We start from the raw sequence: 24,978 nt of genomic DNA, 5'->3' as shown, positions 1-24,978 counted from the left end.
AGCTGAGGAAGGCCTTTGGGGCGGGGGGAGCCAAGGGGCCTGCGCCCTGCTGGTGCCCCTCTGACAGCAGAAGGCTCTCGGGCCTGGGAGACTGAGGGTGGTGGAGGTGGAGAGCCCCTGGCGGAGGCTGAGCCAGGACCCGACCTGCCTCTCCCGTCGGGGAGCCGCGCCCCGTCCCCCAACGACCACCTGAGTCCTTTCCGCCAACCTGGGGCGAGGTGTCGGCTCTACTGACTGCTCCAAGTCTTTCTTTGATGAGACAAGAATTTACAAAAAAAAAAAAACAGAAAAAGACTTTAATGCTTTGCATAAAGACCTATGATGAAAAAAACAGAAAAGACCTATGACGCTTTTCATGTAACGTCTTCCATTGTAGCGTTGATTATTTATAAGACATTTATATTGTCGGGGCGCCTGGGCAGCCGACTTTGGTTTTCGGCTCTGGTGGTGATCTCGGGGTCCTGGGACGGAGCCCCGTGTGTCGGGCTCTGTGCTCGGCGGGGAGTCGGCTTTAAATCTTTAAGAGAAAATCTTTAAAAGAAAAAGGCATACGTATTGTAAAGCCTTAAAAGACAGGTAGAGCAGGTATTTTTACTAACATTTTTTTCTGATTTATAAAAAGAACATACCGTTCCTGGTAGGAAAATTGTTAAGTGCAACAAAGTACACTTTTGAAAAAATCATCCAGGGGCGCCTTGGGGCTCAGTTGAGTGTCTGACTTGATCTCAGCTCAGGTCTCAATCTCGGGTCTTGAGTCGGGCCCTGCGCTGGGCCCCATGCTGGGGGTGGGGGGAGCCTACTAAGAACAAAATCATCCACACTCCCCGTCACGCCGCGCAGAAACAGCTGCCAGTGATGTATTCCATCGTTTTTTTCTGTTTTTCCTGGCTTCTGTTATACAGTATGTAAAATTTTAAATCACTTTTTTTCACTTTATATCATAAATACTTTTCCGTACTCTGAAAGAGCTTTCATCCGCATGTTTAAGGCCCCACTGGTTTCCACCACGGTTGACTTACTGCTTTCCTTCCTTTGGGCAGGTTCCCTGCCTTTCACTGGGAACGACGCTGCACTTAAAGCTTTGCCTGTGTTGTGCGTTCTGACCCCGTGATAGAGCCCATGCGGTGGCATTGCCGGGTCAAGGGCATGGGCCTTCTTCAACCTTTTTTTTTTAAGATTTTATTAGAGAGCAAATGATGGCACAAGAGAGAGAACCAGTGGGGGTGGAGGAGTAGAGACAAGAGAAGCAAACTCCCCGCTGAGCAGAGACCCCCCCCCCAAGCCCCCGACTCGGGGCCCATCCCAGGCCCCTGATCATGTCCTGAGCTGAAGGCAGACACTCCACTGACGGAGCCACCCCGGCGCCCCATCGAACCTCTTAATCCATTTAGGACGGGAGTTAACTCCCCCATTTCCAAGTGGAGACCTGAGCTCATAGAGGAGGAAAGACCTAGGATCCCAGAAGCCTGGGTCCTCACCCGGAGATTGCAGGGAGGGAGGGGACGGGGCTCGTGGGCCTGGGTCTCACTGTCCTGCTGGCTGCTCCCCCTCAGCTCACCAGCACCCCCGTGACGGACCGAGGACCACATCTCCTCAATGCGCTGAACAGTTACAAAAGTCGGTGCGTGCAGGGAAGGGAGGGAGTGCGTGGGGCACCACAGGTGGAACTGGGTACAAAGCACCTCCCTGCCTCGGGGCCTTTGCTCAAGCTGCGCTCCAGCCTGGGTCTCCCACCCCTGTCTCTGGCTCCATAAGTCCCACCCGTCCTTTCAGATTCAGGGAGCACCCCACCTCTTTTGTGATGTGCCCCCAACCGCTGCAGCAGCTTCATGCGTCAGTCCTGGGCTCCGCTTCCTAGGGGGTGCACCCCTGCTCTCTGAGGGCCGCTCCTCTCCGGCCGTCTGTGGTTCAGGGCCGGGCACTGGAAGGTCCATTCATCCCATCCCCGTAGCCATCCCGTCCCCAGCCCGTGTCTTCCCCCCCGGACTCCTGAGTCCTCAGCACACGACAGCCACAGACCTGGCTGCCACTGCCCAGGCTCCTGAGCACGGCATTCAGGGCCTCCCGTGGCCAGACCCTGCCCTGATCCTCTGCTTGATTTGTTCTGGGCGTCGGCCGTCCTGAACCCGCTGCTCTCCAGCTCAGGGGGTCTGCTCAGCTCTCTGTGGACTGGAGCGCTCTTCCATCCCGTTCAGTCCTTTGTCCCCCCGACGGTGTTGCTTGAACTGCTGCCCCGTCAGCCCTGTGTAGGTCCTGAGCACGCAGCGAGGAGCAGGACGTGGTCCCCCCTCGTGGGGTGGGGCCCGGACACAGTCCTGCTCTTGAGCAGTGGGGCTCCTGCCCTCGTGGTGGCTTCCCTGTGGACGGGTGCTGGGGGAGGACTGTCGGAACCACCCCTCACCTGGCAGCTCACCTGGAAGGTGGAGGGACATGCCTGCAGGTGTTTGCAGTCTCCTGAGGAGACCGGAAAGCAGAATGGTGTGGAAGCGGTGTGTGGGCCCCAGCAGTTCCCTGCGAACTGGAGGAGGCCTTCCTGTAGGAGGTGCCCTGGGGCTGGTTGAGCCGAGAAGAGGGGCAGGAGCTGCTAGAACCAAGGGGGGCAGGGAGGAGCCCCCAGCCGCATCCCTGCCCAGCCCGGGCCCCATGGCCTTGAGGAACCCGTGTCGTGTCCGCAGCGACCCGGACCTCAGCTCTGGGCGCAGGGAGGCTGCACTCGCCTCCCGGGAGGAGGACCCACAGGCCCAGAGCTTTCTCTCCCGCCCCCCGCAGGTTCCTGTGCGGCAAGGAGATCAAGAAGAAGAAGTGCATCTTCCGTCTGCGCATCCGCGTGCCCCCCAACCCGCCCGGGAAGCTGCTGCCTGACAAGGGCCTGGTGCCCACGGACGGCGGTGCCGCCTCGGAGCTGCGCAAGAGAGGAAGGAGCAAGCCCGGGTCAGTGCCTGGGCGCCCAGCTCGGGGTCCCCGCCCCCCAGCCGCAGCCCCAGGACGGCTGTGCCACGCCGCGGAGGCCGGGGGCTGGGAGCTGGAGGCCACGGAGGCCGGGGGCTGGAGGCTGGGGGCTGGGGGCTAGAGGCCGGGAGGCCGGGGACTGGGGGCTGGGGGCCCATGCGGCCTCGGCCACTGAGCCGGCCTCTGTCCCGCGCCCGCCCTGTTGTGTGGCTTGGGGGGAAGCCAGGCCGTGGGGCGCAGTCGCTGGGCCAGGACTGGGCAGTGAGCGCCGGGGGCCCCCGCCCCGCTGGCTCAGCGCAGCCCCTCACCCTGGGCGTCGGGTCGGAGCGTCCTGCGTCCTGCCCCGTCCGCGGCCCCCCACGCCCGCCCCAGCGCCTGTGCCCCCCACACCGCTGTGCCCCCCGCCCCCTCCCTCTGGCCTTCAGGCTCTGACCCGCCCCCCCTTTCTGTCTCCACAGTCTGTTGCCTCACGAGTTCCAGCAGCAGAAAAGGCGAGTTTATAGAAGAAAAAGATCAAAGTTTTTGCTGGAAGATGCTATTCCCAGTGTTAGTTTCTTGTTTTCTTGCTCTCCACATCCACGCGCAGGGTCGGACCGTTGGGGGCTCCCGAGCAGGGCACGGCCCCCCAGGCCCGGGGGCCTCCCACACATCCCTTAAAGAGCAGATGCCGGCACGACCGCTGCCTTAGGTCCCCAAGCTGTCCCGGAGGCCGAGGGGCGGGGCGGCGGTGGGGACCCTGCGGCCGGAGGCCAGGGCCTCCTCGAGGGCGGGAGCATGCCGCGGCCGTGGGGGGCGCTAGCACCGGCCCAGCCGCCCCCGTGCCCCGCCCGCGCCCCGGTCTGCGGGCTGTCCCCGGGCACCGTCAGCAGCTCAGGTGACAGGCCCCGGCGGGCCCGCTCCCGGGCGGCGGCGCTGCAGAGCCAGAGAGGAGGGTGCCCGGAGCCCCAGGCCTGGGACCGCGTGGCCCTCAGCGGTGGCGGGCGCCGAGCGGCCTGAGCTCACTGCCCCTGCTGTGTCCGCAGAGCGACTTTACCTCCGCCTGGAGCACCAACCACCACCTGGCCAGCATCTTTGACTTCTCGCTGGATGAAATTCAGAGCTTAAAAAGGTAACAGGAGGGCCCGTCGAGGGCTGCCGGGGGGCAGAAGCCGCAGGGCCCCTGGCGCTCGGAGGGCAGCCTCGCTCCAGCTCAAGGGGTCGCAGCGTCCCCGGCCTTGCCCGGCCCTCCCGACCCCCCTGCAGCCCCTCCTGCTTCCCCCTTTGTGCCACGTGCTCCTTCCTCCGGGGAGCCTTCCCGACGCCCCCCGGTGTTCCCACCTCACCCCGCGCTTGGTACACGTCAGGGAGGGCCTTGCACCCTCCGCTGCTTCGTTCCCAAACGCCTGAAGGTCCTGCAGCGCTTCCCGGAGGAGGGAAGGGCTTGGGTCCCTCAGACCCGGCTCCAGCGCCTCCGTGGCGGTCACTGACCGCGGCCTTAGCAGCGCCGTCGGGCACCCCGAGCCCCCCGGCCTGTGCGTGCCCGGCTGTGATGAGGCTGCAGCAGGTGCGGCGGAGGCAGGCCCTTCGGGTCTGTTTGGCAGCAGGTGTGGGGGGCCCGCTCGTCGGGGCGTCCCGGGGCTCCTGCTCGGGCGGCCGGCTGGGCACCGGGTGGGCCGGCCCAGGAGCAGCGGCGCCCGGAGGGGAGGCCCCGCGGCGGAGCCTCACCCTCTGCCCCCCGTCAGTGCCAGCTCAGGCCAGACCTTCTTCTCAGACGTGGACTCCACGGACGCCGCCAGCACCTCGGGCTCGGCTTCCACCAGCCTGTCCTACGACTCCAGGTGAGCCGGGGGCAGGAAGGCCTGTGGTCCGGGTCCCCCCACCGCTCCGCGGGCCTCGCCTGGGCCCTGGAGCCGCCCGGCCCGTGCGCAGTGGAACCGTCGGGCCCGAGCCACGGAGCCTGGCCTGTGCAGGGGACCCGCTCCCCGCTGCCGCCCCGGGCTGTCCTGGGTCACCAAGGGAAGGAGCCATCGCTCTGGAGGCCTGGAGGGGGCAGGCACCGCGGGGCGCGCCGGGGCGGGCAGGGGCCCTGGGGACCATCCGGTCCTCGGCGGCCCTGCGTCCTGGCGTCTGCCCGCATCCGTCCTCCCGCGTCCTGGGCTTGCGAGCTCTGTGGGGCTCGGGTCCTGCTCCCAAGCGCTCCTTCGTGTGTGTCGTGCCTGCACCACCCCTTTCCGTCCCCGTGTGTGCGTGGCACACGCACCTCCCTGTCCGCAGCCCGGGCTCTGGCCATCCGGCTCCCGGCCGCTCGGGGCGGTGCAGGCGGGGCCCCTCAGGACGCTGGGGACCCTGATCACTGCTCCGGGCCGGGCTCAGGGCCCCCTGCCTCGCCCCTGCAGGCGGACGGTGGGCAGCCGCAAGAGGAAGCTGGCGGCCAAGGCGTACGTGCCGCTGCGGGCCAAGCGGCGGGCGGCCGAGCCGGGCGGACGCTGCCCCTCCGACAGCAGCGCAGAGGCGGCGTCGGGCCCCGAGCGGCCAGACGAGGGCATCGACAGCCACACGTTCGAGAGCATCAGCGAGGACGACTCGTCCCTGTCCCACCTCAAGTCCTCCATCACCAACTACTTCGGCGCGGCCGGGCGCCTGGCCTGCGGGGAGAAGTACCAGGTGCTGGCGCGGAGGGTCACGCCCGAGGGCAAGGTCCAGTACCTGGTGGAGTGGGAGGGCACCACCCCCTACTGAGCAGCCCCGGGCGGCGGCTCCTCGGGCCCCCAGCCCCCAGACTGTTGACCCGTGACCCCGGCTCCACGACCCCCGCCCCAAGGCCGTCCTCCTCCGAGTCCCGCCGTCCCCGCGCCTCTCTCCCGCGCGTGGGTGTGTTCACCACCTCCCCCGCAGGGCTGGCCTCCCCTGATGTCCCCGGTGTCCCCGCACCTGACCCGGGGGTCACCCTGGGAGAGCAAGGACCTCTAAGCATGGCCTTCCTGCCTGGCCCAGCCTGGCGGTGAGGGCGCGCGACGCCCCTGCGACAGCCCACGCGGCGGGGACCCGGGGCCAGGGCCTCAGGCGTCAGGCTGGGTCTCTGCCTCAAAGGCGCCCACGCCGCAGCCCCGTCAGAGGCCGTGAGGCCGGGCCCGCGGGTGCCCCTCTCCCCGGCCTCGCATCCGCCGTGGCACTGGGGGTGCCTTGGAGACCCGCGGGCCAGGGAGGGAAGCGGGAGGCAGGGCGGCCGGGCCCCGCAACCCCCGCCGGCCTCCCGGCCCCCCGGCCCAGCACGCACCCACAGACGCCACCATCACACGTGTGCTCTCTCCCTCCGGGACCACACCCCCCCACGCACACACCACGCACATGCGCCGTGCAGCATACGTGTACACACGCACACACCCTGCAGCATGCACGTACACAGTGTACACACAGACCCACACACACCACGCGGCATGCGTGTACACACACACACACACACCCCACACAAGCTCCCGCTCCCGCTCCCTCTGTGCCAGCCTGGTTCCTGCCCTCGGCTCTCCCTTGGCCTCTTCAGTGCTGCAACTAAATGTGAAAGTCCAGCCTCTGCCCCTTCTTTCAGCCGTGAACGGTGGAGGCCCCGCACAGAGTGGAGCCCAGAGGACTCGTGGCCCCTTCCTTATCCCCTGCTGTGCCCTGAGATTGACAATCACTTTTTGGGACAGGTTGGGATTTTTAACGGGCTTGTGTTACTCAGCGCTCTCCAAGGGAAGCCTCTGTCAGTGGGAATATAAATAGAATTCTTAGAACTGTTACAACTCATCCCCATCTGGAGGAAAACCAAAAATGAGAAGAGGAGGGGACCCCTCATTTTTGCTGCTTCCAGAGCTTTAGAAGCTGACTCACATGATGGGAAAGTAGAAAGAAGTGCCTTCACCAGGGCAAGGGGGACCAGCCGGGGGCCAGCCCCGCCAGCCGCTGCTGTGGCCTCCTCGGCCGAGCTCCGCAGGCTGCCAGCAGCAGGGCGAAGGTGGACGAACCAGGGGTGGCGGGCCCGGGGAGCTGGTTTTTCCTTTGCTGGGCTCAGCCACTCCCCACCTGCGAGCACCCGGGAGTCCGAGATTGTTCAGATGCCCCCGGCCTCGGACCTCAGTCCTCCAGTGCCTTCCACGCGGGACCTCACCTCCTGCACGTGGCCCGCCCCTTCCCTCCGCTTTCCAGGCGTGACCCAGGCAGGGAACAGCTGGGGCGGGGCCCACCCCCTCCCTTCTCAGCCCCACAGCTGCCGCCACTGAAGCCCCCAACTGGGGCCGGATGGAAGGGGAGCTGAGAAGCCAGCCCCCAGCCCCGCAGGGGTGTGGGACCTCGGGATCCAATCTGTGGCTTCCTGCCTGGCTTTGGAGGGCACAGCCACCCCCCAGGCCTGCTTTCCAGGCTTCCGAGGAAGCACAGGATGAGCACGGCCAGCGCGGCCACTGCACCTTCTCTCCTGAAGCCCCAGGGAGGCTCTGGGCTCGAAGGGGGGGCCGGGGCCTTCCTCACTTGGGATGTCAGCCTAAGGCCTAGCAGGGCCACCCTGACTCCACATCCCAGCATTTCATTCATACCAGTTAATAGCTGCATTACTGCCAACTGACCTTATAACCCTGTGCACCTTTGAAAAGATTTATGGTTTTGAATTGCTGCTTTTAATAACATTTGTTATATTAAAGTTATAATTAATGTGCCTGGTTTATAATTTAAAAGCTTCTTTTGATAAATTAACTATCTTCCCCCTAGTGAATCAACCATCAGCTCTGGTCTTGGTTTCCTGGAAACTGAGAAGGGATGACAGGACCCCACCTGGCCACCCGCCACTCCAATGACTGCCTCCCTCCTCCCCAGTGCTCTCACCCTTACCACCGGCAGGACGTGGGACTTCTTTTCTGTGAATACCTGACCCATGAGGGCAAAAAGCATCAGCTGAGGGCCATGGAGAAGTAAAAGATGGGAAACGACCTTAGGAACGGGCCTCACTAAAACACTCCCGTGCAGCCACCGTAACTGCTTAAGGCACACGGGCACCAGCCCTGGAAGCTGCAGTTAACTCCAGGCCGGTGTCTGCTAGTCCTAACTTCGAGCACCTCGGGCAGGTTCCCTTGTTTCCCCGCACCCTTCCCCTGCCAGCAATAGTCCCTGAAGTCAGCTCCCAGGTGAGAGGAAACCCTTTCACATATGAACGTGATGGGTTATTACCTTAAACTTGTCTAAATTTGGGACAGTTTGAACAGAAATATCGACATGAAGGGACAGGAAAAAGCCCGCTATGGGGAGGGGCGGGTCATGGGTTCACGTAGATTCTGCCTCTCAGGTAAAGGGTGGCCTGTTGGTCCCCCTGAGTTTTAACGTCTGCACTCAGAATTCCTCACTAGCGGTGGCTCCCACTTTCTTCGCCCATGCTTTCTGCTTTGGCCTTTTAACTGCCCGTAGAACAAAACCACAACTGGAGCCAGGGTGGGGTAAGGGAGTGGGGTTATTCTTTGCGCTGAAATCACTGTAATGGCATGAAAAGTACATGGTCTGAGGTGTCAAGAGACCTGGGTTCTAGTCCAGGTTCCAAAGTGAACAGCTGTACAGACCTGAGATCAGTGGCCCTTCCCAGGCTGAAGAGTGCCTGGTCCTTTGGGGTCTAGATTAGTGATTACAGATTTACAACATGTTTACCTTTCAAGTTCAGGAGCAAGAAATTAGAATTCTCAGAAATTCCCTAAATCATTAAGTTTTTCTTAAAATACTTGAAACATTTTTCGTATTTTCCCCATTATCATAGTTAGCTGGAAAAATTGTAACAAAGAGGAATATTAAGCTCAGGAGTATTTTCAAAGAACTGTAGCTTATAGGGAATATTTAAACCCTGGAAAAATCATGCAACGTTATTGGATAGTATTCAAGGAACGTATCGTTCAAATATCTTAGCAAGGTTAAGGATCCACAGAACCGTGTGTCAAAATTGCTAAATTAAAATTTATTTTGTTTCCAAAGCTTATCTCTTCAAACAAAGCTCACAGGACTTGTATAAAGTAAACTGTGTGTATAAACTTATCTGCAAAAATAGCTCAGTTTGTAGCAGACAATGCTAGACGCACACCTGGGGCACGGCAGCGGCTGCAAGCAAGGCTGAGTCTACGGCAATCCTTTCCCTCCTGCACGCTCCGGCCGGTTCCTTCACCCTCAACTCCGCGTGGTGGGGTTTCTCGCTCTTGTTTTATCTCATAAAGATGGATTCCCTCAAGCCAGTTAACATCTGTACCCTCCTAAGCTTTAGTATTCACAGAGAATTTATTTTTCTCATTTCCTCAAGTGATTTATCTGGGGATTGTGGATTCAAGACAGACCTTTCCTGAGAAACGCTGGGAAGCCATGCCTGCTTGGAGCCGCTAGTCCAGGCCCTAGCCCAGCCCCACAGCACCACTCGTGGGGACAGGGTCTAGGGGAAGTAGGCTGGGAGTCATGCACACGTGCAAAATCTAGGCAACTCCTCTAGATCTGGTCCCTCGTGTGCAGGAGGAGGATCCTGTCACCAGCCCCCAGAACTGCAGAGTAAACACACTACAGAACAGCTTCCGAATGCGGAACAACCCTTCTCCTAGAGGTGGCTGCAGCAGGCTCCCTGGGCATCTGGCCTGTGAAGGGACATGTCCCACTTCTCTGAAGGAGGCAGTAAGAGCATCAGCTCTAGAATCGGACACGGGAGTTCACAGCCTCCTGCCACCTAAGTGTCACGCGCTCTGATCTCAGGAGTTAGCTGCCAGCCGAGGAGAACATGGAGTTAGAAGGATAAAATACGGCAGCCCGGGGGGCTCAGCGGTTGAACGACCCCCGGGTCCTGGGATGGAGTCCCACATCGGGCCCCCTGCAAGGAGCCTGCTTCTCCCTCTGCCTGTGTCTCTGCCTCTCTCTCTCTCTCTGTGTCCCTCATGAATAAATAAATAGAATTTAAAAAAAGAAAAAGGAGGATAAAATATCGTGGAGACCCGAGGAGAGCAGAGACAGGGAGCCGGTGTCTGTCTTCTCCTGTCCATGTCCTGCAGCCAGCTGTGCCCAAGGCAGCCGGGGTCCCCCAGGAAACAGCCTTCCGTGCGCAGGCAGCACAGGTGCCCCGACGAAGGCCAGAGATAGGGAGAAGACCTCCTTTGGAACTAGTCCCACTTTAAGAAAGTTCAAAGGAAAAAGGCTGGATTTTGCCAATTCCATAAATTAGTAACCGTGGGCTACAGAGAAAGCTTTATTCAAATCCTTGAAACCTCAACTTGGGAAATAGTCGCCAACCCTATGCAAGAGATCAAGCAGGTTCAGACACGGCCTTGACCTCAGGCAGCTCAAGGTCTAAAACAGGAGGCTGCCCAGGACACAGGGATAGCGGGGGACCCTGAGGCCGGAGAGCTTCCTCCCTGCCGGGGGAGCCGGCCTCCGAAGGAGCAGCCAGACTTCAAGGGCTCGCGCAGCAGGGTGCTCCAGGCTGACGGGGCGCCCCGACACAGCAACACTTCACCCCGCACCCTGGGGCCATCTCCCTGGCACGGTGGGCAAGGAGAGGCAGAAGGTGAAGATGGGAAAGTGAGGTCAGGCAAGGCTCTGAAGGGCCTTGAAGGCCAGGCCAAGGAACCAGGCTCTAACCCGAGAGCAACAGGGGCTGTCCCTCTGGGGTCCCCAAAGCATTTTCAGCGGGATGGCTTCATACACAATTTCCTGGTGTATCAGAAACTTGTAAAAAAGGGACACTGCCATTTCCATTCTCTGTCCCTCTGCTGAGGCAGCCCCCGGAGTCCCCCTGGCTACTACAAAAGGCTCTCCTGGACCTCTGAAGCGCCTCGGCCTTAAGTCCCCAGCAGGGCTCACGCCAGGGCCTGGGAGAGCCTCCCTCGTATCTCTGGAGGAACCAAGGGTTAAGGACAGTCCGTGTCGGAACCAGAGCCTGGAAGCCCCCCCCACCCCAAACGTACTATACCCTTCCCTCTAGGGAGACCCAAAAATCCAGAGGTCTGTGGGCCCCCACCCGAGCCGCCCATGGGTCTCCCCAGAGCGGGGTTACCTTGGGACGGTTCATGGAGGGGGCCCAGCTCCAGGCCTCTCACCCCCAAGGGCTCTGCTTCGCTGCCCTCCTCCGCCTGAGACCCGGGGAGCAGGTGCAGGAGCAGCACGCACGGGGCGAGCAGGCTTGGCTTTACCATCCCTGACACGCCACCCCTGGCTGGGCCTCACTGCAGTTGTCTCCTCCGGTCATCTATAAAACGGAGAGCAGCTTCGACTGCTGGTTTACTAGCTTTTGTTATGACAAAGAAAACTTACGGAAATCAAAACCCCTCAAAACCCAAATCTTACAAGGAAGCTTAATAAATAATAATAAAAGGCAGTTATACTGGCTGAGGTACAGGTGGGGGCCTCACACCCTGAGCCCCACCCAGGAAGCACCCAGGGTGCCTTCTGTCAACCTCTAAGGCCCAGGAGAACAAGTCTGGAAATACTGGTCTGGCAGTTCCCTAGGGGCCTTTCCACTTAAGGATGCTCAGCGTCAACGCTCAGGTGACAAGGTTAGAGCACTAGAGCACGGGCTCAGGGCCTAGGTCTCCGATGAGCGGGGCTCCTGAGCCTCCCGATACCTGTCGCGGCCAGGCTAGGGGAGCGTCTGGACCTACTTCCCAGCCACGAGGCTGTGTCTACTACCTACTATGCCCCCGGACCTACCCACATTCACGAAGCCCCCTCCCACCTCCTCAGACTCAGGAAAAACAAGTACCATCCTTAGTTTCAAGGAATTAACCCTGCTCGTCCCGAAACTCTACCATTAGCAATTCATCCTCTTGGACAGAGTGCTTGCCAGCCCCCTAGAAGGCGACCCTCGTCCTACGCCTCGGGTGTAGCTCACCAGTCCATTCCTCCTCCCGAGAAGCAGGAGAGTAGATCCTGGGCCCTGGAGGCGCAGTGACTGAAGGAGCCGAGGACAGTCACCCTCACTGCCACCTCCCCGTGGCCTCCCCACATAACTGTCCTCGCCTTCCCACCCCCTGGCCACCCTGAGGCATGAAGAAGAGACAAGTTCCACCGGGTTCTTGCTCAGCAACCAACCCGCCTCCTCTTCCAGCCTCAGGGCTCAGACCTTCGGCCTCTCAAGTTCCTTAGCGCTTCCACGCTGACAAAGACACAGAATCCAGAGGTGCCTGGAAGCAGAGAGAGGCTCCCCGTCCCCAGAGTGCAGCGCTGCAGGCGGGTGGCAGCCATCAGGAGACACGAAAGCGCCCCCTCAGTCCTCCTCCATGCCCTCCTCCAGCCACTTGAAATAGCGGACATCTCCTTGGTCCACGGGAAGACTGAAGACCTCTGGGATTTCAAAAGGATGCACCAACCTTTGGAAAGAAAGCAGAGCCCGTGAGTGACTATGATTACAATCAGCCTATGCAACTAGGCCCGACTGGAAAGCCTCACGCGACGTGTCCGGCAGCCCGCCGTCCAGCGCCGACGCCCACCGCCCCGGAGCCGGTTTGCCATCTGTCAACAAGGGATGAGTTGGGCCAGATGGCTTCAGAGTCTCACGGTCCTGGGTCCCAATTCTCAGCCTGCCCCTTACAGCTATGGAACTATGCACAGATCACCTAATTTCTCCAAAGGCCCTACAAAGAGGGGATAAAAATCGTCCCTCTGTGACTAGATCGCCAAGGATTAAGTTGAACGGGGCACAGGAAGCACTCTCCTGGTATGCTGACCAGCGCTGGGCTCCGGTCTTGCGCCTTCCCCAAACAAGCCACCATCCCCAATACCTCCGGATTCTCTTCACCTAGAAAGTTCTCTGTGGATCACTTAAAAGCCTACCTTATCCCTCAAGGCCCAACTCAACCACTGACCTTCTTCAAAGGCTCTTCCTCAACCATCCAAACCCACAGGGATCTCTCCTTTCTCTCCGTTTCTTTCACCTGGCCCTCAGCACACAATGCAAGTTCTCTTTACTTCTCAGACCGAATATGTACGAGGCCTTGGGCCTCAGTCTCCCATCTGTCAAATGGGGGTGATAATTCCCTGCTTCCTTTCCAGTTAAAAAGTCACTGTCAAGTTCTCATGAGACAGCATGCTTAGTGAATCACCACACACACGCACGTGCTTAAACATTTGGAGTTGGAATAATTTTATCCAGTGACTGAGGGTAATGAATTTTCTTATTTTAGGGACACACATTAGTGTACATGTTTGTTTATTCTGGGGTAGGTGTGCAGAGAGATAGGGAGGGAGAGAATCTCCACGCCCAGTGCAGAGCCTGATGAGGGGCTCAATCCCAGGACCCTGAGATCATGGGTCATGTGCTGAAATCAAGAACTGGATGCTTAACCAACTGAGCCACCCAGGCACCCTTACTGTTGTTACTTTAAAAGAACTAAAAACTTTTAGCTTCTCAGTTTTAATTTCTAATACAATAAACTTAAATATAACCCACATAAACAAAGCTCCTCTGGGTCCTTGATAATATTTAAACGTGTAAAAGGATCCTGAGTCCAAAATTTGGAGAACCACTATCTCCACTAACCCATGCCACCCTCTCATTGCACAAACAGAGAATCTGAGGGCCAGGTACATGCCTGGGGTCATGTGGGAGGCTGGTGACTAGGCTCCAGGTCTCTTGCCTTTGAAGCTCATTCACTTAGTTCCCAGTGCGTCCCCTGGCTGAGAAGAGAGGCCAGCATTACCTGATATAGCCGGACAGCACGTGGACCTTGGAAGTCTTTGTCTTTATTAGCTGTAAAAGAAAAAAAGTCCCGCTTTAAGAAAGACCTCAGCCCCAGTGCTGCAGCTACTCGTCCACCTGGCCACTCGGGAATAGCACTCCTCCAGGTGACAGGGCACTGATGCATTCGCAAATTAGCCTAGGGCATCTGTTTTGGGGCAAGAACCTCAGTTGACTGATCTTTGCTCAATTTTAATTGGAACCTGGGAAAAGGCCTTGGTCTCACTCTTCCCATATCAAGGCCCCAACCCCCATCCTCACTCACCAACAGGATCTCAGTGGCTTCTTCGATTTCTCCATTCCAGAAGTACCTGGAAAAGGGAACAAAACCATATTATTATGCTTACAAGATGAGCTCGCTGAGATGATAAACCTGGCCCAATCAAGTGACTTACCAAGGTGGAAACTTTACAATCTTTCCAAGCCCACACAAACATGTTTACATTGGCCAGGTCCCCAAAGGTCATCTAGTCCAACCACTCTAATGCATGCTTCTAGCAGCTGCCCGAACGTTCCTGGGGGTGAGAGGCTCACTGTCTCTTAAAGAAGTCCATCAATCTACCTGCACAGCTAGTCCCGGGATGCTGACGTATTTTGATGAGGGAAATGGAATAGACCAGAAGTAACGACAGTGAGGGTGTCAATGAAATGAAAGGGAGAAAACACAGAGACAGCTTGTCACATCAGCCAACCCCTCAAAGTTTTCCAGAGAATTCAAAAGCAGTGGGAATTATTTTCTTTGATATCCCTAGGAGGCTTACTCAGGGATGGAATGCCCAGTCGGACTTTTTTGCTAATAGCAAGCCGACTAATTTAAACAAAGACTGTGCAGACAAGATTCACTATTTCTAAACTACAGCTTTTTCCTCCCTTCTCCATACACAGCCTACTTTTGCTTTTGTTGGTTGTTATAAATCCCCTAGTTGACTTCCTCCGAATATAAATTAACAATGAACTGTTCATTAAGCAAATGCCTTTGAGTTGCTCTTTGACAACCTCCCATTAGTTCAGTGCTCTTCCTACCAGCCGGGGCCTGACCCAGCAGTCCCCACACCCTTCCACAGGCGATAGCAAAACTCACAGCGAGGATGCCTTGGGCAGGATGTTCACAGAGGCAGCCAGCTTCTTATCCAAGATAGCCCTACAACAGAAAGAGGGACCGTCACTGGGGTAAGTACCCAACATCTTAAGGAACAAGGGACAGGACTTCCTGGGAATTACCCAGGAAACCATAGTCTACGCAGATAACCATTTAGAGCGCCTCTCCCTCCTCAAACCAACTCATCCCATAACCACCATGCACAGACACCTAAAGACAGCGCTGCTCATTAGTCCTTCTCTGGGTGGGGAGAAAAGGAAGGAAGCGGCTATGGCAAGATGGTTTTAAGGACAGGCCCAGTCTGCTTGGGGAAGGGGAACTGATTAACACTGGACACAGGACACAGACCTGGATTCCACTCCCGACCCTGCAGTGCATGGCTGTGTGACCCTAACCACGTTCTTTCTTTCATCCCAAGAATAAGTATTTGAGCACATATCGGAGACAGGCCTGCCCCCTCACTCAAGCTGACTGTCCTGCTGCACAGTAACGGGCCAGTTCAGTCAGCGGTTTCCAACCTTTCACCGTCATTCCTTCCTACCACCGTCTTCTGCTTTTGTCTCCCAGGTATGTATCAGGCTGACACCCCCTACTTCTGATCTACAGATACCCACGTGACCACACAGAACAGCCGTAACGCCAAGGAGAAGCAAAAAACCCCACATCATATCTTGTGTTTGGCAAATATAGGCTCTTTTCATCTCTTTTCATGCAAAGGTTTCTACCATGGTCCTAAGAGCACAGTCACCACTCTGCAGACCTCTAGGATATCTCTGGACAGAGTCCCCACACACGGGTTGGAATTCCTGGTGTGATGTTCCAATTCCTGTGCAGAGCCCCAGCAAAAACATCAGACGTGCCTGAATTAGTGCAGGTGTCACGGAAACAGGAGCACCACCAAATCACCCACGCAAAGGACATTCCCAAGCATCAAAACTGGACGCCCTCAGAAGCAGGCAGGCCCTGACAAACCTTTCTCAGGTCTCTGTTCTCTGAAATGCTTGGACTCAGCCAGATAAACCTCATCTGAGCCCTGCTCACCCATCCCGCCTGTCCTCAGCTGCTGCCAAGAGAACTGACCTACTTTCTCTTCCATGAGTTCCAGGCTCAACAGTGCTCTATTTAAGGCCCCACCTTAATGTGGCATTCCCCTGGAAAGTTCCAGAGCTAAAGAAATCCCTGACTGTAAGGAGAGGCACATGGCACAAATCTGTTTAAGCAACTGTGGCAAGTCTTACTCAATTGTCCACTGAGAAATTACACTTTATTGCTCCTGAAGGTGGTGAGGAAACACAGGGAGGGAGTTAAACCTTTAAAAAGAATAATCCCATTGTCTCAAAGACCCAGAATGTGAAGTCCCCGGTGCAATCACAGCAGCCTGTCCACAGGTAAAAGACTAGAAATATAGAGGACTGTGTTATTCAAAAAGACCCTATGACCAAAGAAACCAAACAAAAACAAAAAACCAGAGAGCGCGAGGGCAGAAGAGAGCACATCAGCTGACTGAGAGCACGAGCACGCGCACGCACACGCAGACACAGATGGGAGCCGGAGCCCTCACGCTCAGCGGAGGAGAGCACAGGATGGAGACGTGTAGAGCTACTAGGGCCTCGAGAAACCGCACGGTTCAGACTAGTAAATCACAGGCCACATAACATGGTTATGCTCTCTACAACGTTTTTATAAAAAGTCTTTATTTTGTTACTAATATTTATTATCAGGATATTTCACACTCAAAAAATAAAGATTATCTAGCTTCTCACTAGAAAATGAGTCTTGTGACATGAGAACCACAGTCCTCCAAGGTCACATTTAACTAGAGCGGAGCAGTGGCCACTCCCCTGAGGCATGACACCCGCGTCTCAGGTCCACACAGTTCCCGCTGCCCTCTTCCATTCCAACACACAGGAAGACCCAGGGCTGCTATCCACCATCACCCGCCCTCATGACACCCCAGCCCACCTGGCTCACTGAGGGGCCTGCCTGTAGGTTTACGTGTTTATACCCGCTGTGATCCACTTCCCTCAACATACAGGAGATCGAAGCCCAGAGAAGGTCACGGGTGGAGCTGCCACCAGAGAGGACACTGGAATCCAGGTCTCCTGACTCCACATTCAGGATTTTCACCCTGGCCCCAATAAGAGATTATTTCTAGTTAATTCTTTAAGAATGCATCTGTCGGGATCCCTGGGTGGCGCAGCGGTTTGGCGCCTGCCTTTGGCCCAGGGCGCGATCCTGGAGACCCGGGATCGAATCCCACATCGGGCTCCAGGTGCATGGAGCCTGCTTCTCCCTCTGCCTATGTCTCTGCCCCTCTCTCTCTCTCTCTCTGTGACTATTATAAAAAAAAAAAAAAAAAAAAAAAAAGAATGCATCTGTCAATGAAGAGATGTAAGAACCTGCTAGGAACCAGAACTGAACTGACCCAGGACTCGGAGCCAGCGGACTAACTCTAGAGCACCCGGAGCAGACAGACTGGTCCGGAGCAAAGAGCCCGGCCTCAATGCTGGGTCTGTAGCTAGGCTGGGCTTCCCGCCTGCTCCTGTTGAGGGGGCCTCCCCACTATGTACCGCTTACTCTCTTTCTATAAATCCTGGAAACTAAACCTGTCTGCCTCTTTTCTATCAAAGCCATTAATAAAAAAAAAAAATACTAGACAAACCAGGTTGAGTGAGAGCTCACCAGCCAGATCCGTAATGGCCCCACTTCAGACTTGCAGCTCAGGCAGGTGGGCCACACAGACACTGCAGCCTCACCTAGAGACCACAGCAAATACTCTCGACTCAGCCGTGCCCACCCACACTAAGAACACACTATGCACCAGCGACGACAAGGAAGCCCCAAGGAAGAAAAGGGCGCCCTGAGGCATGAAGGGCAGTGTGCAGGGGACCTGCCACAGGAGCTGAGAGCAACAGACCCCGTCTGGAGGCGGCGGGAGCCACAGCAGGCAGCAACCTGGAGGCAACCGTCAAGGTGAGTAGGGGCGATGCTGCAGCGGGAGGCAGGCCCCCGAAATCTCCTAGGGCCCAGGCAGCAGTCACGGGGTGTCTGTCACCACGCAGGAGCGCTAAGGATGCCAGGATGGCAGTTTCTAGGGGTCCCCAGCCCTCACCCACACTGAAAACAGTGTTGCATGATGCCAGTTCCTGGCAGCGGCTCTGCACCTCCCCACAAGCACGACTACAAAGATGAGAGAGGTCACGATCACATAGTAACTGGGGCAGGTCAATAACCAAGAGAGACAAAAACCAGAGCAAATAGAAGAATTTACACAAGAAAAGCAGTTCATTAAACATTCAAAACCAAGACTTCAAAATAAGTAGGAGTACTTAAAGTGGCCGGGAGCAAATCTTCCGAGTTTTCACCACACACGCACGCGCGCACGCACACGCACACACGGTAAGGACAGGAGGTCATGGACGGCTACCTAACTTTACTGTGGTCGCCATTAGGCAGCACCTAAGCCCCTTCACCATACCTGGCAATCTCTCTGGCAATTTGCTCGTTGGGACAGTTCACAAAGACGACGGAATAAGTGCCGGAGACATAGCTGCCGGTGACGGCTGAGTGGAGCTGCAGGCTAAGGGTCCTGAGCATGGGGTATGACACGAAAGAAGCTGTCAGGATCTACATGTCAGGGAAAGAAAAGCACAGGTCAGCAGCGACATGGCCAATGCACGGTCTGCCCACTCAAGCAAATTGGAACCAGGGCTAAGCATCACTTTTTCAGCCCCATTCCCCATCCACAAAATAATTCCTGGTATCTCTACTGAGCTTTAGCACTTAAAGTTTTTGTGCCTAAATATTTTCCTCTACATTTTGCAGGTGATAAAAAAAAAAATGGATAAATCAAGATCACATAGCTTGTAACTGGCAAAGCCACGATTAGGAACCAAGTCTGGATGAGCAGAAATCCATTCTTATTGGACAAAACCGCTGTTGGAGGTAATGCCAACCGAAATCCACTGAACTGCTGTCATCCTATGGGGATTATTAGGAATGATAGGCTCTTACGTCTATTGACACTGTAGGGAGTTAATTTGCCCTCCACTCACGTGTGTCTGTGCAGGCCCCGTGGGTAGTCCAGGGGTAACGGGAGCCTAATTCGAGGTAACATAATCTGTGCTGCTGTAACTGAGAGGTGGTGGGACCTACAGGAAGGCTGTACCTGAGGGAGCAGAAAAGGCTTCAGAGAAGAGGTACCATCTAAGTTGGATTTGAAATAATACGTAGGTTTACAAGAGGAGAGGGAGGTACTCCTAGTAAACGGTAACGTGTACTAACTCAAGAGGTGTTTAAGGACGGATGAGCTATCCAGCCTAACCCGCAGGAATATGCCAGGAGTGAATGAGCCGGGCTAGCCTTACACAGAAAAGGGGCAGAGAGAGGAGTTAGAGGTTTGTACTCATGAGACAGGGTGCTTTCAGAGGCTTTTTAAGGAGGGGAGTATTAAACATGGTCGAGCTGAGCAGAGAGCAGAGTAACGGGAGAGAGAGAGGAGTGACCAGAAGGCAGCTGAGGGAGATCTAGGAAACAGACCTTAAGATCTCGAGCAAAGAAGATGGCAGTGATAACGTGAGAGCAAAAGACACTCGAGATACAATTGTTCTTAGTATTTTAATGATAAACATTTAAAATAAGAGGAACTAGACACAACTGGAGAACAGCTTCCATTCCAGGGCTGTCTACTGGCGGGAGACCCTGGAGCCAGTAGCAGGATAGAGACAACTTGCAAGGAGGCCCACGGTGACTCAGGCCAGGCTGAACAGAAGGGCGCTTCTCCCCACCCCCCCACCCCCCCACCCCCGCCCGCGGCTCTCCGGCCTCACTCAAATAAGCCTCTGTCCTCCCACTCCTCCCACGTTATTGCCTGGGGCCTGGCTCCTACTTCTTGGCAGGGCCTGAGCAGCGTTTTTATGTTTGGAGCTTCAGTTTGACTAGAGGCCTGTCTGGGCAGGGTTGCTCATTCCCTCCTACTACCTCCACCAACACCTCCAAGTCAAAATACCAGTCCTCTGAACTAAACCGGTGACCGTGCAAGAACAAAAGAACCACACTTTTCAAGGAAGCTTTTATTGCACGTGTTTTTTAATGACTACTTAATTGACTGTAAGAAAAAAAATAAAAGCACTAGAGAGCAGGATTTAGATCCTAGTGCGGGCACTGCTAACTGCCTGTGGCCTCTGACAAGGTTAGGGGATTTCCTCTCCCTTCTGTAACTGCTATCTAGAGAATGCGGATTCTGATGCTTCTGCTGCCTACCTCAGAGTTGCCCTGGGTTCAAAGCAGGTAGGAGAAAGACTCTGTAATCACTAATCCAATACAGAAAGGACCGTGCTGTGCTCATCACTGCATCCTCAGAGCAGTTCATGGCACACAGCAGGTTCACCATAAATACTTGTAGACCGGTGAATTAATCCACCAGCAAGGTGTGGTTATTAAGACTAAACAGTGAAGGAGTCACCCACTGTTGGCTTCGAGCAGAGAACTGAACGTGCTGGAACACTGTAAGTCTCCAACAACTCTAACGTGGCGTCTGGCACAGACTCCAGACAAAAGGGGCAGTGGCCCGTCCCCCAACCAAAAAGCCGTTCCTAAGGAGGACCTCGGACATTTCGGCCAGTAGGAATCAGTGGAAAACGGAGCTTACAGGACCAACTACCAACTCACCTAAGATGTACTGAAACTCTCAGAGTCAAAATGCTAAGAGGTGAATGGGCCCTCAGGTATCTAGATGACCCCGCACTTCACAAACAAGGTTAACTGAGAACATACAGAAACTCTGGACAGAACCAAGACTTGATTGCAAGGCTCCTGCATCCCGTTCTGGATTCTCTGAACTGCAGTGAGCATGACCAGGAATGGGTTTAGGGGAATCACTCAGCTTCACATACTCCAGTGGTTGCCCCCTGGGGGACATCTGACAACACCTGGAGACAATTCTGACTGTTGCACTGGGAGGAGATACTCCTGGCATCTAGCAGGTAGAGGCCAGGGCTGCTGCTCACGCCCTTCCGTTGTGCCGCTGATCACGGTGAAGCAGAGAGAGCTGTTTACACGTTCCCCCATCAGGCATGAGTTCTTCAGCCTCAGTCATTTCCACGTACCCAGGACTTTCCCACCCTTGACAGGGAGTGTACAGGTTCGAGATGTTTGTGGAGCTAGCAACAATGTACCAGAAGCACGAGAGGCTGGTCTGGAGCCAAGGGTGCACTACAATATATTCTAGGACATATTCTGTGACATTCTATGAGCACAAAATTGATGGAAAATATACATATCACGATATTCCCCAAAAGAAACATTTTATTTTAGAAAAATATTTAGTAAAATTTTTGAAGTCTTTATAACATTTTCATACTTACCTTTCACTATACACTTTTTCTAATTTTACATTCTTTTAAAATATTTAGTGTATCCTTTTGGTTCATATCTCATTGTCTTTTCTTTGGTGCTGCAATATTTACATAGCTTTTAAGAGATTACGATGGACTTTATGATCTGTGTTAAGGCAGAAGGGGCCTCAGAAACCACCCAGTGGTTCTAACCTTGTAATTGACCTAATTTTAAGGAACCTGTGATACTCTGGAATTGAGGGCTATGCTGTGTTTATACATTTTCCTTGGGTACAAATCCAGAACTTTCACACACTCAGACACACACACAAATAGATTATACAGTTCCAAAAAGGTTAAGAGCCACTGATTTGTGCCAACTTTTCAGATGAGGAAGGTAAGGGCCACAGAGAAGAAATCACCCAAAAGTGGGCAGCAAGACTTCTGACCGTCTCCTCTGGTTCTTTCCACCTCCCGCTCGACCCCCACCACCGCCGCCTCCACCACCACTGGCGGGACTCTGTGGCCACTTCCAATTTTAACATTTTAAGATATTTCAGAGATGAGAAAACAAAAGTCTTCCCCAAATGCAGAAAACTGAGATGGTGACTGCAAGAGAAAGAGAAGACTCTACCCTGCGACCCTTAGATGAGAACTCGCCAGCAGGCACCCTTCAGCCCCCGGACCATCCAGGCAATGAGAGGCTGCCCCTCACTCCTCCTCACAAGCTGGGCAGGGAAGGGTTGCTGCTCATCCTCAGAGGCACACTATGCTCTCCAGGACACAGGTGTCTCCGGGGATGGCCCCTGCCACCGCCTCCCTGCCTGCTCCCAGCTCAAAATCCCAGAAGTAGAAAAAAGAAATGCACCTTCTTCCCTCAATATCCAGGTTGGAGGTTTAGGGGAAAGAGGGTTCTGAGTCAGCAGGGGCACTCACCAGGAGGCACGTAAGGACGGAGGGCCGCAGGCTGCCTGGCAGAGGGCACCGTGAGCCCAGCCTGTCCATGGCGTCGCCGGGAATTTAGTAGCACAGCCTAGCAAACTCGGGCTGGGCTGCAGGCTGATGGGCGGGCACCGGGGCCTCCACGGCCCTCTCCCCTCACCACCTGCTGCCTGCCCCACTGCCCAGCCAGGCCCCAGCCAGGCTGGCCCAGGAGGGTGGGGGGAGCGCAGGGAAGGAGGGAGTAATTCTCACTAGGCGGTTCTCTTCCTAGAAACAAAAACCCAAACACCACAGGCGGACCTACAACCCCTGCAAAAATACTAATTTTCCCTTCCCGTTGTAACAACAAAAAAAAGGTAAGATCCCCACACGTGCAGATAAAAAGATCTACGTTTCTTAGATACGTAAAACTTCCAGAAACCACGGCACACAAATGCTAATACACATACACAAAACTCTTCCACTTCATAGGGGCCCATCCTGCCAACAGAAACAAGTGAAGCACACATGCACACACGCATGCGCACACCCACACCTACACACACAGCTGCCTTCCTATCCCCCACAGCACCTCCTCCTCCCAGGATCTCCCATCTAATTCTCCTTGGCTTAAAATACTCTTGTTCCCACCTGCTCTCCCGGTGAACTCATTCATCTTTCTAGGCCAGCTGCTCTGAGCAGCTTTCTGCAGGGTTAATCCCACAGTCCTCTATTTCCCCTAAGGCACTTGGTACACACTTGTTGCCGCACTCAACATGAGCAACTATGGAGAGCTGCAAACAAACAAGAAAAGCAGCAAGCTAATGACTGGCTGTTGCCCTTCGGGAATGCAGAGACCACTGTTGCCAGGGTGTGCAATTTTTTAATCCAGCTTTTTTATGTAAAATATCTTAATTTTTAAATATTTCTGGGGCAGGGTAAGGGACTGAGTACACAAGGACACAAGTGACCTTTTTTAACTTAAGGAAAATATTCTATTTCTTGATGGTGGTAGTGGTTACACAAGTGTTTAAAAAAAAATTGAACTATACACTTAACATTGGTGAATTGTATTGTACGTAAACAGAACCTTAACGAGCCGGGGAAATGTTGTATGCTGGGGAGACGAAACAAAACACATCCGTTAGCCAAATCTGGCTTGCAGGCTGCCAGTTCACAGCCTTTGTGTTTATTTTAATTGTCCGTTTACTGTCTGTCTCATTCCTTGGGACTCTAAACTTCTTAAAGGCCCACACTTCCAGCAGTGTCTGACAAAGCAGTAATCAGTTGCAGCCCTGGTCTTATCATTTACATGGTTAGCTGTGAAGACTCGGGCCAATTCCGTAACCTCTCTGAGCTCTGGCGGGCGAGGGCTGGTAAAGGAAGGGCTAATATCACCTCCACAGGTCTAAAGTGAGGACTAACAAAATTCACCTAAGAGCGTCAGCTTTTCAAAAGCACGCAGTTTCAGGACTCCTGGTTGGCTAAGTGGCAGTGCATGCGATTCTTGATCTCAGGGTCTTGAGTTCAAGTCCCATGTTGGGAGTAGAGATTACTTGAAAATAAAGCCTTCTAAAAGACAAGCCAACAAAAAAAATAAATGCAAGTAATCTCAAACTACCATGGTCAACCCAGAAAAATCTCCATCTGTGATTGAAGAACTTGGTACCTGTGGAAAAACGGGGTTAGAGAAAATGAGGCTGTGGTCCTAAGAAAACCTTTCTATCCAAAGTCCAGGAAAATCAAGACTGTAACCTTTTATACTTATTACATTAGTAAGACATGCAGCCACTGTTAATGACCATTTACCTTAGATCCTGAGATGATTTCCTGAGATGATGTCCCCAAGTTTAGCACAGGACCCCACACAGCATATGCTCAATAAATGTCTGTTGAATGACTAAATGATACGGATGTGTGGCTGGTGATGGTAAGGATGGTCATGATGAAGGTGGATGTTGGGGCAACAAGGGAAGAATGGCAAGACATGAGCTATCATTTGGAAGGAACTGCCTCTGGATTCTCTTCTTCCTTTAACTCAGGCACTTCTACTCTCTCCAGATTCAATTCCAGGGTTAGATTCCAAAAGTCCAACTCTGCATTTATGACTTTGGCAGATTCTTCAGATATAGTAAGAGTCTCAGTGCCACTGCCAGAGGGTCCAGGATCTTCTTCTGGAGCCTTCTTATCCTCCCTCTTTCCCTCTACCTTCTCCTCGTTATGAGATTCAGAGTCAGGCTCAGATTCAGATTCAGACTCCCCTTCAGACTCTGATTCTGTATCCATCTCCTTTGTCCACATTTCCTCCTCTTTGCTCGGGTCTTCATTTTCTTTCTTCAACCCCTTTGCTTTATTTTGTAGGTTCTTTTGCACCTCTTTGTAAGTATATAACAATTTATTGAAGTCTTTTTTAAAGGCCAAACTTCGGTCCAGGAAAGGATCCATATCAATTGCAGCATCAATGAGGTCTGAGGCCTGGCGTAAGACAGCATTCAATTTCCTCAGATTCATCTTTACCTCCGGTTCCGGGGACTTGTCTTCTTCTGTGTTTACTGATGCAGACTCTCTCTCGGTTATGGCCAAAGCCTGAAACTTGAGCAGCTCGTTAATTTCACCCTCTTCGATGTCAAGGAATTTAAAGTCCATCCGTTTTGCAGACTCTATGATTTTTGCAACTTCTTCATTAGCTCTGGGGAAACACGCATAATCGTTCACAACATCATCCCAAAGTTTCCACCAGGCTTTATTAAGGGCAGCCGGTTTTATGTCATCCATTGCCTCTTTTATCACCACCAAAGCATCAGCAATGTTGTACTGTTGCCACGTTTCTTTCAAAGTAAGACAAGGGTTTTTTTCAATACAGTCGGCAAAGTGGTCGAACATATGCTTGGTGTAGTACCTCCTGAATGCTTCAATTATACCCTGATCCAACGGCTGAAGGTAGCTAGTGCCTTCCAGAGGGAGAAACACAATGTCAACATTAG

At 54.5% G+C, this 24,978-nt stretch overlaps 1 protein-coding gene and 1 long non-coding RNA gene across 8 annotated transcripts in view; one reads left to right on the top strand and one right to left on the bottom strand.

The window, feature by feature from the left end:
• Positions 1-7,615, top strand: part of LOC140641961 (PHD finger protein 19) — a 42,970-nt gene extending 35,355 nt beyond the window's left edge. For 4 of the 7 annotated variants that reach the window (XM_072842574.1, XM_072842575.1, XM_072842577.1 and 1 more), the window contains 6 exons: positions 1,554-1,621; positions 2,770-2,931; positions 3,408-3,495; positions 3,972-4,057; positions 4,700-4,766; positions 5,325-7,615. In XM_072842574.1, coding sequence (XP_072698675.1) covers positions 1,554-1,621; positions 2,770-2,931; positions 3,408-3,495; positions 3,972-4,057; positions 4,700-4,766; positions 5,325-5,933 — 1,080 coding nt within the window. In that variant the 3' untranslated portion in view covers positions 5,934-7,615. Of the gene's footprint in view, positions 1-1,553; positions 1,622-2,769; positions 2,932-3,407; positions 3,496-3,971; positions 4,058-4,670; positions 4,767-5,324 lie in introns of all 7 variants that reach the window. The other 3 variants (XR_012038557.1, XR_012038556.1, XM_072842576.1) reach the window with 3 other exon arrangements.
• On the bottom strand, positions 293-3,005 carry LOC140641964 (uncharacterized). Its single transcript, XR_012038561.1, has 3 exons — positions 1,020-3,005; positions 630-891; positions 293-531 (listed from the first exon to the last, which is right to left on the bottom strand). It is a non-coding gene; the product is annotated as an uncharacterized lncRNA (long non-coding RNA).
• Positions 7,616-24,978: the final 17,363 nt, after the last annotated feature.

The sequence above is a fragment of the Canis lupus genome, chromosome 10 (assembly GCF_048164855.1).
Source record: "Canis lupus baileyi chromosome 10, mCanLup2.hap1, whole genome shotgun sequence".
NCBI lineage: Eukaryota > Metazoa > Chordata > Mammalia > Carnivora > Canidae > Canis > Canis lupus.
This window is presented reverse-complemented; position numbering and strand designations above follow the sequence as displayed.